This window comes from Corvus hawaiiensis, chromosome 24 (assembly GCF_020740725.1).
Source record: "Corvus hawaiiensis isolate bCorHaw1 chromosome 24, bCorHaw1.pri.cur, whole genome shotgun sequence".
Classification (NCBI taxonomy): domain Eukaryota; kingdom Metazoa; phylum Chordata; class Aves; order Passeriformes; family Corvidae; genus Corvus; species Corvus hawaiiensis.
This window is the reverse complement of record NC_063236.1, coordinates 6,791,702-6,807,639: the sequence shown is the minus strand read 5'-3', so window position 1 is coordinate 6,807,639 and position 15,938 is coordinate 6,791,702. Positions and strand designations below refer to the sequence as shown.

The 15,938-nt window shown below is 52.2% G+C and overlaps 1 protein-coding gene across 2 annotated transcripts; it reads left to right on the top strand.

Annotated features, from left to right (window-relative positions):
• Positions 1–3,690: 3,690 nt before the first annotated feature.
• PNPLA1 (patatin like phospholipase domain containing 1) lies at positions 3,691–15,914 on the top strand. 2 transcript variants are annotated; one of them, XM_048328160.1, is made up of 9 exons: positions 3,691–4,341; positions 7,020–7,252; positions 8,294–8,359; positions 9,711–9,923; positions 10,344–10,404; positions 10,486–10,626; positions 10,887–10,980; positions 11,252–11,362; positions 14,778–15,914. In XM_048328160.1, exons 1-9 carry the CDS (start codon positions 4,140–4,142, stop codon positions 14,890–14,892), a joined length of 1,236 nt encoding a protein of 411 aa, XP_048184117.1. In that variant the 5' UTR covers positions 3,691–4,139; the 3' UTR covers positions 14,893–15,914. The 2 variants fall into 2 exon arrangements, with proteins under 2 accessions (XP_048184117.1, XP_048184118.1); XM_048328161.1 differs by lacking the exon at positions 14,778–15,914 and adding an exon at positions 11,869–13,219 and having other exon boundaries at positions 3,692–4,341.
• Positions 15,915–15,938: the final 24 nt, after the last annotated feature.

Genomic DNA, 15,938 nt, shown 5'->3' with positions numbered 1-15,938 from the left:
ATTGGTGCCTAAATGCCAGCCAGGCTTGTCTGCTGGGTGTTGTGTTATAGATGGAATAATGTTTGCTTTGCTCCAGCTGCTGTGGGCTGCTCCTTTCCAGCCAAATTCTGAGTGGCACAAGGGACTCTCAGAGCAGATACATGGTGTTGTCCTGCCATCTTTACGATTTATAGGCCTTCCCTTCCCAACAGAAGGAGATTTACTACCCCAAGCAGCTTGATCTGACACCAAGAACTGGGTAAAGCTCATTCTCGAGCGGCGCAGGAGCTGTAACATCCTCAAGGACTGAGGGGATTTACAGCTGCCGGGGTCTCACCTATGAGCTCTAAGAAGATGTGAAATGTCAAAGCGATTTAAGCCCTAAACACTGGGAATGTTTCCAGCTAATCTTTGCCCAGATCCCTAAGTAGGGCCGCGGATTAAGGCAGCTTGGGGCTGGTGGTGGGGGGTTGCCAGGGCTCGGTGTGGTGGCACCAGCAGGAGCATCTCCTCTGCAAGGTTGGACCTGGCCTGAGGTGAAGGAGATGAAGTTTGCATTGTGCAGGAGGGATGTTCCAGTGGGTTGAAGGTGATGCTGGTGGCAAACAAACGTGTGGGTTTGTGTCACTGCCATATGTGAGGTGACAATTCCCCCATGGGCCATGGATGACTGTCCAGGTCTGCCCAGCGCCTCCTCTCTGGGAGGATCTGACCTTCTTGGTCCTTGTAAAACCTGAAGTAAATGAAAATGGGGAAGCAGCCCTTCCCCACCCAGATCCACGTCCCCAAAGCCTTCAGGGCTGTGTTTGACAGACACAGGGTGGAGTCACCGGCTGCCGAGGGAGGGGGGACACTTTGCAGGGGCTCCATCTAATTCAGCCCGGGGTAATTAGGAGTGTGGAAAACATCAAATCCCACTCCTGGGTCCTACCAACAACAAGCGCAGCGTCAGCACCGCGATTCCTTCTGGCTGGGAACCAGCTCAGGAGATTTTACTGTGGGAGAAACTGGAGCCGCCCTCCTCTGTTTGCAACAGTCCCGACATTCCCGTTCCCTGCCCAGAGCCCGGGGACCTGTGCCGGGCTGGGGCCAGGGCTGGGCGAGCTGCTGGTGGGGATGTGGTTAGAGGGTCACAGGATGCCCCAATTTGTTTTGCATCTGAGCTCATGCGGTGCCAGGGATGGGCTGGGTTTTGCATGGAGCAGAAAAGGGCTCTGTCTCCTCACTGACTTCCCAGTGGAAAGACAAATACCCTCTGTCCCAGAGGATATCATCTTCCATCAGCACGTGGGATGCACCTGCCAGGTGAAACACCAGAGAGGAAAACTCCCATTCCCTCCTCCTGCACTATTCCCAACACCACAGCTGAACCAAATACTCTCCTTCTCTGGTCACGGGACCTTTTCTCACCCATCGGGGCAGCCGTGCCAGGGGAACAAGGAGCCAAACCTGCCCAGACCCTTGCACAAGGGGCTCCTGCTCCCGAAAAACCCAACCCAATGTGCAGGGATGCTGCTCCAGCTGGGCATGGTGGGATGAGGTCAGGAGCAACCACAGGTGCCTTAGAGCAGCACCCCAGGCCTCGTGGCTTTTGGAGCCCAGGTCCCATCCCATGAGCAATTCCAGCACCTTGGATTAATCTCTGGGTTATAAAATTGGGACCTGATTGCCTGTGGCCGCTGAAGATACTAAGAAGGTTTTAAAGAAGGGCAAGCTATTAGTCCTGGCGGCTTGAGCCGTTTCCAGCTCTCGGCATTACCTTCATCCTTCCCTAAACACCCTGTTGTGGCTTCCCACAGCGCAGACAATTGCCTTGCACGAAAATCCCCGGCTCACGGACACCGGCCATCTGGGCTCTGATCCTGCCCGGGCAAAGCACAGCCCTGCACAGCCCCCAGTCCACCCAGAGGCTTTCTCCCGAACCCATCCCAGGCTGCTGCTGGGATCCTGTGTCTCCAAAGTCGTCAGTCCCCACTAATCCTGCTTTGGAGTGCCGGGGGGGGAGGGCAGCTTAGAAAATCACCCCGGCACTTAATGAGCCAATTAATGCAAAATTTGCTGTCACTAAGAGGATGATGACAAGGTTTCATCTCACGGGAGCATGGAACTGAGCCAGGCAGGATGATACCTCCTGGATGCTGTCCCAGGCCATGGTGTTGGCAGCTGCTGAGGGTGCAGGGGAGATTTGGCACCTTGGCTGTTCTGGAGAAGTCCCCGGCACTCAGCACAGGACAGAGCCATGTGTGGACAGAGGAGGGTGTTCCCACAGCTCCCATGGGATCATTTACACCTTTCCCAAACCTTGGCTGCCAGGGCTGGGCACGGCTGAGGAGGTGCAAGCACTAAATGAAGCAGGAGCATCCTGCACCTCTTCATGCAGAGCCTGCTGGATCCCCCGGGGCCTGGGCTAAACAACAGGAACAGTTAATGCACAGGGAAAATAGGAACAGCCCATTCCAGCCTACAAACCCTCGTGCACTTCCACTGCCCCGGCCTGTCTGGACCAGTCACGGCAACAGGTGATACTTTTGTCGTTCATGAACTTGTCAGTACTGAAAGAAAGACATGTAAATGAAGAGATTTGCTTTCCCAAGGGCTGGAGGAGCCAGTGGCATGAATCACATAGATCAAAGTTTTGATATCTCCAGGAGGCTCGGAGAGGCTGGGGCAGGTGAGAGACTCACCCAGCGAGGGGATAATGTGAAATATCAGACACAGGAAAGACAAGAAATTAGGGGCTCCAGTAAGGCTGTGGATCTAAAAGCCCTGATTCAGGCAGGTGTTCACTTCCAGGATAATCCCACTAATTATTAGATATATCTTGGAGCTGGCAACTCCCTCCTGTGTGTCCTGACATGCAGGGAGCACCAGAGACCAGCCCTGGCCATGCTGTGACCTTTACCTGGGGGGTTCCATGCAATGTCCAGCTGCTGATGGGCAGCTCCTGGTGACACTTCAGCCCAGGAACACTTTGCATGTCAACGTGGGGGGACTCTGCTCCAGTTCCTGTCATGGGGACACAGTGATGGCTGGAGAAGGCAGGGAAAAATGTATGAAAATTTGGGGTGAAACAGCACTGCAAAGGGGGTATCAGGATGCTGGGACTGTGGTTCTCTGTACTGTCCTGGCCATGGACACAGGGAGGGAGAGCCTTGCTCCTTACCCTCATGCCCACATTGTGTTATACACACAGCCCTAATTCTAACGCATGGAATGTTTCCTCTCATGAGCAGCTCTAAGGACTTGGACAACTGAAACTACACAATATTTACCAGTACTTAATAAATACATCTGTTGAAATGGCAATTTTTGTTCTGTATGTTGGCAGCAGCATTGGATCATTAAGACTGAAAAGACAAGAGATCCACTGCATTTCTCCCTAGTTTTTTAACTATCCCCCAGGCAACGCAGACAGTCCAAAGGCAGTTTGATTTTGGTTCAATAACCACAGGTTTGGGGAACATGGTGCTGCTGTAGGGCCTTATTGAGAGGGGAGAGAAAAACAAATCCAGCTCTTTGGTTTTTGCCCCCTGCAAACATATCCAAGAGTCAGGCAAGAGCAAAACCTTTCCAGCAGAGAGAAAATATAAGGAGTATTTCCAAACCTAACCCAACGTAACGCCCTGCATCCACCCCTTGTGTAACATCCTCTGGCTTTAAGTGTCTTATACAAGCCTTTACTCACTCAGTACTGAGCTGTGCCTAAGCTGGGATTGATGGAGAATCCTATTTAGGAAAACACCCGTGGATGAAGAAAGCATGAGGCAAAGAGGAATTTTTGCACAGATGTTTCTGAGTGTGACAGGCCCAGTAACACCGGGACCCACTCCAGGAGGGCTCCTGGGGCACTGCAGACTCCTTGGCATGAGAGGGCAGTCCTGATTCAGCCCTGAGCATCCGAGCTGGCTGTGGTTGAGGATTATAAGAGCTGTTTTGATCAGGGGAAAATTTCTGTTTTTAGCACAGGCAGCAATTAAAATAGCTCGCGGATCTCAACGCCTCGGGGAGCTGTCATAAAAGGAGGCAGAAAATCCATCCTGTGGACTCTTCTGCAGCCAGAGATGAGCCTGGATGGAGCAGGAGAGAAGAGAGCCTGAGGTTCACCTGGTGAAAAAGGACAACCCAAGACCTCGAGCCAGATTCACTGCTTTGATCCCAAGATGGCTGTGGAGGATCTCCGGGCTTCCAGCACCCCTTTCTCACTCTCCTTTTCGGGCAGCGGCTTCCTGGCCCTGTACCAGGTTGGGGTGGTGCAGTCCCTGCTGGAGTTGGCTCCCGAGCTCCTCAAGTCTGCCCGCAAGGTCTACGGCTCCTCGGCTGGGTCGCTCATCGCTGCTGCCGTCGTGTGCGGCGTCGGCCTAGGTAAGAAAACCACGGCCTCGAGGCCTTACGGGAGCGCTTTTGTTCCATAAACCCAGGGGCGATGCCTCGGGGGGCTGGTGGGGCTGGTGGAGCTCTCCTCGCTCAAGGCATTACAGAAACCCAAGGTGTTGGCACGTTTGGCAGCCAGCGCAGTGCAGTTTTGGGTGGTGTGAGCTGAAAAAGGCGGTTCTCACAGTCTGAGCGTTCTCTGGCTCAGCTAGTGGGCAGAAATTACAGGGGGAAATCCGGATATACCTGTATTCCTTTGGCTCCTTTCCTGCTCCTGCTGGAGGAGCAGATCTCCTGCTCTTCTGCTCTGAGGTCTGAGGAGTGCTGAGATGTCCCAAAGCCAGTCTGTGCAGCCACAGGGGCTGGATTTGCCCATGGAAAGCCCTCTTTTCCCTATGGATCAGGTTTCTTGGGATCCTTAGCTACAAAGGGACACGAGTGGCTGTCGCACAGGTGACAGAGCTGACACCCTTGTTTGCATGTCACTTTGGCTTATCCCACTCAACCTTCCCAGGACAAGGGGAGATGTCGTGTGATTCCCATCTCCAGGTGCACCTCTCCCTGTGGCTGAAGCTCAAGGGCTTGTCAGCAGGATATTTCTGAAGGAACAGCAGTCTGCTCCAACCCGGGGCTGGGATTCCTCTTATTGCTGCTAAAGAGGTTTTCCTCTGATGCTCTTTCAACAACGTGTAAACAGGCCTCTCTAGCAACAAGATCCTCCATGTGTAGAATTAATTCAGAGTAGTTAATCCAATTTTAATAATCACATCCTCCCATATTTCCAATTAGTGCCCATGTGTAAACAAGTGTACACAAGGCTCTGAAGGCTGATTCAAGTTCTGCTTCAAGCAATGGGGACATTCAGGAGGAGCAGAGAGTTTTAGGGACCAAATAATGATGGAGGAAGCCGGGAGGGAACACACAGTTCCTGAAACCTCTGGTGGATGCTGGAACTGTTCTGCTGCAGCTAAAAATAATTCAAAACATTGGCAGATATGTATAGACAAGGCAGAAGGGAACATTTCTGCCCACATGGGGATGAACTCCTCCACAAATAAGCAAGGGCCCCAAAATTTCTGATTCCTCCTGCTGCTGTAATGGATGGAGCTGAGGCTGTCCAGCAGTACAAATACATTCAGCACCTGCTCTTGCTGAGGGCACCAGTTCTGAACTGGGCATCTGCTTCCCTGGGGTGGAAGGCACCATCCACTTAAAGGGGCTGAGATGATTTTGTGCCCAAAATATCTTGCCCAGAGGAAGAAAAGACATTTTGGATAGTGATGGCTCTGGTTATGTTTCTAACAAGTAAAATGAATGTGGCACAAGCTCTGTCATATTAATATTGGGGATGATAGGGGCAAAAAGAAGGTGAAAGGTGTGTTTGGTGTCCCACAGGGTGGCTGCAGTCAGGTGCCCGTCCCCTGCCCCGGGCTGGGTGAGGAGCTCCGAGCTCCCAGAGCCAGGCTGTCCTCTGCGACCTCCCCGGTCACCTCATGGGGACATGCTTGTCACCAGGCTAGTGCAGGCAGGGACAGTCACATTGCTGCCAGGGTCATCCTTCACTCGCTCCGAGTCAAAGCCCTGTCCAGACCCAAAGCCCCCAAAGCTGGGCTCGGCTCTCACCTCTTACCCAGCAGCTTGTGGGCAGTTTATCCATGTTTCTCCCCATTTCCAGGACACAGAGCAGCCAGACAGTGCCCTGGGGCTGCCCCACTTCCCTGGAGGTCTGGCTCTTTTGGCATGCCCTCCGTGCAAACCCAGCCAGCGTTAATCGCCCCGCGTGGCCTCAGCATCTGCTCAAACACACATTAACCCCTCTTAATGCCTGGGTTGCTCCAGTTGCCTTCAGGACACTCCACCTAATCCATCTGTCCATCCACACAATCCCATGAGACTGCACGGAAACCTCTGCCCCTACAAGGCCTTGGTGCTGAGCCAGGCTCGTGGCCTCGGGCCGGTGCAGGGTCCTGGGGAGCCCACCTGGATGCAAGGACAGCTCACATCGGTGCTGGATAAACTTACACCGCAAGAGTTTAACCCCCCAGGTGGGATATTCCCCCAGGTGAGCTCCCCATGTCAGCAAAGGGTCCGAATTCCCTCTATGGGATCAGGCTTCCTGCAGGGTTTGCTGCATTCCTCTTCCTCCCCATCACTGCAGAACCTTTAGAACCCGGAGTCTCCTGAGCCCTCAGCTGGGGCTCCGGGGCTCTGCTCCTTTAACCCAGCTCCTCGTCCTCACCCGGGAGCCAGCCCAGCTCCCTGTAAAGCCTGGGGCTGCCCACCTGGAAAACCGGAGGTGGAAGGCAGGAATGTGTTGTGCAAGTCACACTGCCATGGATAACTCAGTGTCCCCCTTCCTGGGGCTCTCTGGAACCTTTCCCTAATCCCCACCAGGAACATCTTGAGGCCCCATCTCTGGTGCAGATGGGGATTTCACCAGTGGGGTCACACAACGATAGAATGTCCTTTGAGGACATTATGGGGGTGATGCCTCCCATTCTGCCCTGCCACAACATCCCCCACTGTAGGAGCAGTATAATCCTGGGGTCACACAGAGAGGCTGCAAGAAGCTGTATTTGTGAGGAATGTTAAAAATAGAATTTAAAATATAACTATCAGTGCAGCAGGGATTGATTTTCTCTCCATCTTTCCCCCTGCCTCTGTTTCAGATGACCTAAAGGAGTTTTTCTTTGCACTGGCAACGGAAGTCAGGAAAACCATCCTGGGCCCCCTCTCTCCCAAGTGCAGCCTGCTGGCCAATCTCAAGGCTGTCCTGCAGCGGATGCTGCCGGAGGATTCCTACCTGCTGGCCTCGGGCCGGCTGCACATCTCGCTGACGCGGGTGGTGGACGGCCAGAACGTCATGGCCTCAGAGTTCAGCTCCAAGGAGGAGCTCATTCAGGTATGGAGACCTTCCTCTGGTGCTGTAGGAAGGTCTCCACCACCCGCCTGGGGTGGAGGTACCCCAAGTGTGGGTGGCTTTAACTGCACTGTTTTCTACCCAAGATGGGCAGAGAGTCAGGAGGCTCTGCCAGAGCTGTGGTCCCACCACAATGGGCTCCATGAGCTTGGGGGCAGGGAGGAAGATTTGAGTTCCAGCATCAGATGGAACAAATCATGATAAAAATGCAGCAGGTTTGTTTCCAGCCTCATCCAACTGATGTTGGGGCTCTAGTAATGACTTTGCAAAGAGCCCTGTCAGTGCTGGTGAGACCTCTCAGCTCTCCCCAGAGGTCACTCCTCAGCAAAGTCCCTCTGGCAATAGTTTTCCTTGTTGCCTCAGCACTTTCCTGGGAGGAAGGAGCTGGACAAAGCTGCTGCTGAACAACAAGCAGCTCATTAACCAGTAAATTAGCTGCTGATGGGAGAATCCCAGGGTAAAGCCCTAACAGAGCTGACTGTGAGGTCCTGGTCCCTTGTCCCAGGGAGACAGTAGAGGATGGCAACTCCATGGAGAAGTCAGAGTTCACCCCGTGGTGCCTCCTCCAGGTAACCCAGGAGCCTGGGGTGCTCATTCCCAGCTGATGAGACTGGTGGGAAATGGTTGCCAACGCCCCAGCAGTGGCTTTACCACTGACAAATCCCAGCAGGGTGAGGATGCCTTGTGAGGGTGTCTTGGTTTTGTCCAAAAACCTGCAAAGATGCAAATTGGCCCCAAAGCTTCAGCTTGCCATCATCAAAGGGCAGTGTTGGACACAGATATGTAGATTTACAACTATTAATTCTGGCAGCTATAAAATTAAAAAATGCAGTTGTGCTCTGCTCCAGAGAAGTGTTTCCACTTTCTTGAAGCCTTTCTTGCCACAGTCCCCAGAAAAGTCCAGGTGGCACCAACAGCCTGGATCCAGACTTTGTCAAGGCTGAATTTTCAGACACCAAGTCAACAGTTTTTGTCCAGAACTTTGACAGGAGCATTGACTTCTGCATTCCCTCTCCTCCCCAGGCTCTCCTTTGCAGCTGCTTTCTTCCTATTTACTGTGGATTCATCCCTCCATCCTACCGAGGAGTGGTGAGTGACATTTCCACTAAAACACGCTCTCAGCAGGAGCTCTTGGGTTTGAACTTTACATTCCTCTGAGCAGGGAGGGATAGGTGTGTCCAGGCTTTTTTCTTTAGTTGATGGAGGATGATAAAGCCCCTCAGCTTTTTCTTCACTGCATCCCAAGATGATAGCTGGGTGGAATTGCCATCTGGAGAGCCCCCTCCTGCTTTGCCCATGGACAGAGTGTGGCTGACCTTGCAGATGTCTAAGATAAGACGACGCCCACAGTGGGGACCTTGAGGCACAATCCAGTTATCCCAGGCAGGGCCCTCTGCAGTGCAGGTTCATCCTTGGCTCAGGTGCTGACTTGCATGGCTGAGACATCGAGAGTTCGTGGGAGGATCCTCCCCCAGCCCTGTGCATTTCCATGCTCTGCTTATCGGAGGGAGGGAGGAGCTCAGCAGTGTTTTCCAGTGCATACACTTCCAGGGCTGGGGCAGCCACAGCTGCTCTGGGCACCCTGTGCCAGGGCCTCCCCACCCTCACAGGGAAGGATTTCTTCCCAATATCCCATCTATCCCTAATGGCAGTGGGAAGCCATGGCCCCTTGTCCTGTCACTCCATCCATTGTCCAAAGTCTCTCTTGAACTCTCTTGGAGCCCCTTTAGGCACTGGAAGGGTCTCTAAGGTCCCGGGAAATGTTCAAGGCCAGGTTGGACGGGGCTTGGAGCAACCTGGGACAGTGGAAGGTGTCCCTGCCCAGGGCAGGGGGTGGCACTGGATGGGCTTTAAGGTCCCTTCCAACCCAACCCATCCCCGGGTCTGTCATTGCTGTGTGAGGCCCCTCTGCACTGCTATTTCATGAACACTTAATTCCATCAGCTGCCACTTCCAATACCCCTGAGATGGGTGGTAAATCCAGATTGCTTTTGGAATAGAGCAGTTGATATTTTCCTTGAACAGTGAGGAATCCCCCAGCGATCTGCAGGCAATTATTAAATGTGGGGGCCCTACTGCTCAAGCCAAGGACTTGAAAGTTATACAATGCTGTGCATTCGGTGATGTCTGAATTGGCTCTTGACTGCCAAAAATTGTTGTACAAAGTTCTGTGAAGGAAAAGAATTGTATTTCTGTTTTAATAACTGCTGTGGATTATAGCACCTGGTGAAGGAGCTGGCTGGGTGCCACAGGCAGGGCTGGGGAAGGAGCTGGCAATGGGATAAAGAGCACAGGTGGGATGAGACGCTGTTGGAAGTGGGAAGGGAGGACAAGCTGGGATGGGGTTGTGGCAGGAGTGTCACCAGTTCAGCTACTGGTTCCCAACTCGGTGACACTGCAAAGGTCCTCAAAGCAAACCCTCCTTCTGCTCCTCCCCCAGCGCTACGTGGACGGAGGCTTCACGGGCCTGCAGCCCGTGTCCAGCCTGGAGGAGCCCGTGATCACCGTGTCCCCATTCACCGGCGAGCTGGACATCTGCCCCCGCGACTGCCCCGCCATCTTCTTCTGCTTCCAGATCTTCAATGGCAGCATCCAGATCTCCATAGAGAACCTGTGCAGGATCAGCTACGCTCTCTTTCCACCCAGCACCATGGTGAGCCCACCAGGACTTCTCCCAGCTTAGCTTTGGTTAAAAGATTAATGCTGCTTCTGCCTTCTCAAGATTGAAGATTCAGCTCAATCTCCACTGTTAATTAATGGGGTTTCAAAGGGAGGGGGCAGCCCCACTGTTTCTGCAGTACATTTTTGGGCGGGACACTGCTGATGGGTGGCCAGCTTGGGATGGGGTCCACAACCTGCAAAAGACCAGACAAAACCAGGTAATCTCTAATGTCCCTTCCAACCCAAACCATTCTGTGTTTCTCTGACTGGTGCTGTGGTGGTTGGAAACCAACCAGTGCTTGCTGCCTTCCCAAATAGGCCATCCCAACCCTCCACAGTCAAACAGCTTTAGATAGATCCTGTAGTACTGGGATCAGGGCTCCTTAGCGACCTCAAGTGTTTCTCCTTGCAGGTCTTGAACGACATTTTCTCCCAGGGGTACCAGGACACTGCCCTTTTCCTGTACAGGAACAGTAAGTGGCACCCCAGCACCCGAGGGGCACCTCCAAGTGTGACACAGACACACATCATCCCTTTCTCTCCGTGTCTCCCAGATGCCTTTGGCTTTAACTACTTTGATGGCAATTTCCGCTTCGGCAGCACCTGTGGGAAGAACGACTCTGGACAATCCAATGGGACATACCCCGGCCTGTACAAAAGGGTCCCTCAGTGCCTGACCCCTTACTTCCTGCCAGGTAGAGGATTTGGGGTGCTCAGCTTGTGTTTAGGGCTGCTGCAGCCTTCAAGAGGGACACTGTTATATTTAAGACATTATTGAGTTATTTCTCACAGTAAATATTTCTATCACAAAGAGACTTTGTAAGAGTTGCTCAAACTGGACTCTGGCTTGGGCTTCAGTACCTGTCTGAGCTGGACAAGAGGAATGATTGCATTTATTTCATTGCTTGTAATTACTGGTCTTTATTTCCTTCTATGCTGTCATTCCTGGGTGCAGGCTTGTGGAAGAAGGAGCAGGTGCATGGACTGCAGGACCCACTGGCGATGGTCCTGCTGCAGCCCTACAGGCTTCCAGCCTTATTCAGGAAGGGGTAAGAACATCCCAACAGAGGAATTAGGGAATGACACACAAACCAGGGGCTGTGCCTTCAGCAGCAGCAGGGCAGCTGAAGGGACACACGAAGGGATTCGATGTTCCCTGAAGGCAAGATCCAAGGGAGAGTGGGTATGGCTGGGTATGGTGTTCCATAGGATCTCTTGGTTATGGAAAAGATTATTACAGTGTGCATTTACCATGAACACCCTCCCCTTTTGCTGCCTTTAGCCATCATTAAACTCAGCCTGTTTACTTTGCTTTTGCAGGGTGAAGACAGTGTGGGGGCTGCTGGAAGGTGTCAGCTCCCTGGTACAACGACTCCACAGACTGCTCCAAACCCTGGTGCCTGGTTTGCCCAAGAGAGTCATGGACAGGAGGTGAGGGGCTGGGGGGCTGCAGACCCTCAGCATAGAGAGAGCAGGGTGCAGAGCAGGGAAACTTTTGAGAACCTCACCCGTGGGTCACTGATGCTGAGCATGGCTAAAAACTCTAAATCTGGAGTAGCCCACATTAAAAGTAGCTATTTTTTTTATCCCTGTGATATTATTTTGATATCTCAAAGGAGCTACAAACCAGCTTAGTGCCACTTCCCTAGTGCAATACATTCGTGTTCCAGATATTTATCTGCTGGACTCTGTCCTGGCAGGACACCAGGCACATTCTCCAAGATCCTGAGAGATGTTCTGGAACTAGGCTCTAGGGATTTAAGGCATATCCCCCCCAAATCTGCTTGCGAGTTCCCTCCTGTGCAGCTGCCCAAGAGACTCGCAATGATTTCACCCTGAAGCAGCTGTGAGAAAACCCTTTGGGGTCAAACATTCCTGAAGCTGCTCATCCCTGTCAGGACATTGACCTAGCTTCAGCTCTCACCTTGTTCCCACAGGTAACAAGGATCATCCTGGCGGGGCCCTGGGGGTCTCCAGCGCTGCCTCGGGATGTGGTGGGCAACACCAGCACACACCAGCACGGCTGCTGGTTCTCGAGGCAATTTCTGGGGAGTGTTTTTTCCTTCAGAACCTGTCTGGTTCTGTCTCCAGTGCTGCCACTGCAGTGCCCGTGCTCAGGCCTGACCTGCTTTTCCATGATGGCCGAGGCAAAGCTTCGGTGCTGCTCCTGGGACCCACTCCAGGCTGCAGGGACCACTGGGCAGCTTCACCTGCAGACCTCACAGCCCAGACCTTTCCCTGCCCACTCCACCTCCCCCCCACCAGCAGCATCCCTTCCCTGCTTTAATGCAGATTACAGGGTGGGCATTTGCCGGGAAATGCCATGTTTTAGTGTTTTCCTCCCACTCAAAAACTTTCAGAGAGACTTCTCAGAGAGAGAGAGAGAGAGAGAGACAGAGGGAGAGAGGGAGAAGCTTTAGGGAGCATAACACTGGGCAGGAACTAATTTTTCTACACTTCCCTGAAGTTTTTTTACCAATTACCAATTCTTGAGCTTCACATCTCCCCATAGCCCTGCTTCTCCTGTCTGTGGAGGTGGGAGTGCATTTGGATCCCCCTGGAACATGCAGTTGTGCAGAAGGATGGAGAAACATAAAGATTAACTTCCCCCTACTTCCGAGTCCTGCAGGCTGCATGTCCGGACATTTCAAAAGGAAATGAGTTCTTTGCCTGCAATTGTCTGTAACTCACGGCCACACACAGAGCATGGCCCAGGCAAACACACCCTGTGCCACTGGTCCACACACAGAATTAATTGGCAGCACTCTTAATTATCCCAAATCCATGCTGCACATCAGAGGCTGTGGATTGGCTTTGCCCCCGCTGAGTCTCCTGCTTTTGTTGGTTCCAGACAGGCAACAAATGGATCCCAACAGCAGCAGCTGTTTATCGGAGCATATATATATATATAGCCTGTTTAATTGCACAAAGGGAAGGGGAACAGAGGGAAGTTTCATCCAAAGGGCCCTGGAGACTGCAGGAATGAATGTGGGGAGTAGCTGAAGGCAGCTTTGATGTAACCAGACTCAAAGTTAACTATGAGTGCTCTGTGAAAGATCAATATCCTGTGTTCTGCTGTCTTTGGTTGAAATCAGTGACCTGGGAATATTTTCTCTGGAATGATTTTGCTAAAAGAAACCGGGATGCTTATTTCATAGAATCATGGAACAGTTTGGGTTAAAAGAGAGCTTAAAGATAACCCAGTTCCACTGCTGCCATGGCAGGGACACCTTCCACTGTCCCAGGGTGCTCCAAGCCCCATCCAGCCTGGCCTTGGACACTTCCAGGGATCCAGGGGCAGCCGCAGCTGCTCTGGGCACCCTGTGCCAGGGCCTCAGCCCCCTCCCAGGGAAGGATTCCTTCCCAATATCCCATCTAACCCTGCCCCCTGGCAGTGGGAAGCCATTGACCCTTGTCCTGTCCCTCCCTTTCCTGATGAGGGGTCCCTGTCCAGCTTCCCTGTAGCCCCTTCAGATCCTTGAAGGGGCTGTGAGGTCTCCACACAACCTTCTCTTCTCCAGGCTGAACGGCCCCAAGTTTCTCAGCCTGTTTCCACCGGGAAGGCGCTCCAGTCCCCTTAGAACTTTCTGGCCCATTTTGATGGATCCCGTTTGCATTGGATCCCGTCTGCTCCTGTCTTCCATGCATCCCAGATGGATTTACATCTCTCAACCACTGCAGCCAAAGCCAGGCTGCTCAAATCCAGCTGTTGCTGCCACAGGGCAAAGTGGAAGGCTCAGAGACAGCCAGCCCTCCCCAGGCAGGGACAATCAGCCCAGCATTTGCTTCTGCACCTCTGCTCCCTCCCACTTATCCAACAGCTCCTTCTCCAGGCTGCTGCAAGCACCATGCCCGCCTCCAGGCAGGAGGATATTACCACCTCAGTCAGCCTGGGGCAGTTACCCTATTGAAATGGGGATTAGAATCCCCCAAAGAAAATTCTCATCCAGGAATTGGACCTCCAAATCCATTAAATGCATCTGCAAACCTCAGCCACAAACAGTTTGAACTGCCCGGTGTATCCCACCTGCCCCATGTGGGGCTTGATCATAGAAAGTTGGTAAAACTTTGAGAACTTTAACAAAAAACAATCAGCAAGGAAGCCCCAAACTAAAATGGTCTCAGCACAGAACTCTGCTGCTCCAAAGCTGCAAGAAAGCAAGCAAATGAGCAAGAAAGAAGTATTTAACAATTCAGTATTGAAATCAGCTGGGTTTTGCTTTATTAACCCCTGATCTTTTCAAGCAAGCAGAGCTGGCGCCGTCTCCTCTTGGAGACATGAGCTTGGAGCTAATGGCAACAGGAGGCTTTGCCAGAGGCAATGGATAGAGGCAAAGTTTGGCATTGATTGGAATCATCTTGTGCAGGAGCTTGTTTCACCCCAAGGAAGCAAAGTGGGAACCCCAGCTGCACCCAGTGGGGATAGAACCAGCCTGCAATGTCTCCTCTAGGGGTGGACCATGGGAATCATCTGGGGCTGTGGCCCTGTCTGTGCTGTGGCATTGCTGTCACAGTCCATGTGCTCCTCAGGACAGGTCGGGCTCTGCCTTCAGGCTGGGTTCCAAGTTGCTCATTGCCTCTTTAGAGCGTAAACTGGGGCCAAAGGCAGCAGCGGGTTCACAAATGCTCTTCTGTGGCTGACCTGGCCCTAAAGGGAATAAAACCACACTGGTCAGTCTGACAGACACCTCTGGCATTTCCTGTGGGACAAGCTGGATTCAGGTGCCTGGTCAGAGCTGCTTCCCTTCCTCCTGTTGTCTAAAGGGCAGCAGGTTTTGGTAGCCTCGAAATATTACCCTTGTACCCCTGTCCTGTTGCTCGTCTCATTCTGCTTTGAAGTCAGCAGAAATGTGAAGCCTGAGGTGGACGGGATGAGCGTCTGGAGACAACCCAAGACAGCAGGAGCTCCCTCTGGAGCTGGATCCCTCTGCAGGTCTAGAGGGAAGAGTCCTTGGGTCTGATCCATGAAACGGAGCCCAACAAAGCCAAGCACGTGCCCAGTCCTGCCTGTGCCTCTGGCTGTTGGCTGCAGGTGCTTTATGCCAGACTCTGCCTCCAGTCTGGGTACTAAGGAGGGTGCAGTTCCTTGTGCAGTTGTCCTGCTGGGCACACGGATGAGAGGCAAGTCCATGTGGAGAACCTGCTAATCCAGCCTGAGCCTCGTGGGATTGCAGGCTCCAGACACTTGTCCTCTGGAAATATCACTTGTTCAAGAAATCAGGTACAAGTTGTTCACAAGTTTATCCCCCTGCTGCTTTGGTAGCATCAATGATATCCTAGCATTGCACAGACAAACAGTGAAAGAGCCTTTGCCTGGCCTTGATCAGTAGGGCTTTTCCTTCCCAGAACTGGAAAATCTGATGTGCTTCTCCTCTGGACATCGAGAGCCTGGGCTCACCCCTTGGTTGCTCTCTGGCCTGACAAATGAGTCTGATTCCTCCCACAGGAGGAATTTTTCACCTGGGGCTGGTCAAAAATTTTGCAGCCCAGCTGCAAACCAGAGACAGAGATTCCTGATAGCCCAGAGCTGCCCAACATCCAAAGAAACCTCATGCCCACTGTGTTGCTTCCAAAAGCTCCACGAATGCTCAGACTGATGGAGCCTTTAAAAAAGCAACCAGGGAAGCAACTTCTACAGCCTAACACTGTGTCCTGCATTTCTTAGTGGGTCTAGAGTTGGTTTGTTTTCAAAGGAAATCTCTTTCTTGCTCCCATTTTATGTTTCCCAAGCTTTTCTGTTTAGGTCTGGAATGGTAACAATCCTATTCCTTCCCCTTCGTATTCCTCATTTGTTGTGGGCCTCCTAGATATAGCAGATTGTGTCTTTTTTCACTTTTAATTTAATTGATGTGGCTACATTTTAAATAATCCCCAGGTTGAAAAAGCTGTGTAATTTTTACTAAGCTGATAAATTCTGAAATGTTGAAAGACTCAGAAAGAAAAAGAAAATAAAGAGTAAAATTGAAAGAAACTTGGCATTTCAGCAGATGCTTCTTTGTATTTTTTA

Bases quoted from the DNA above. Each gene is read 5' to 3' on its own strand.
- PNPLA1 (XM_048328160.1), top strand. From the start codon at position 4,140: ATGGCTGTGGAGGATCTCCGGGCTTCCAGCACCCCTTTCTCACTCTCC. The intron at 4,342-7,019 runs GTAAGAAAACCA...CCTCTGTTTCAG, and splicing joins CGTGTGCGGCGTCGGCCTAG to ATGACCTAAAGGAGTTTTTC. The intron at 9,924-10,343 runs GTGAGCCCACCA...TTCTCCTTGCAG, and splicing joins TCTTTCCACCCAGCACCATG to GTCTTGAACGACATTTTCTC.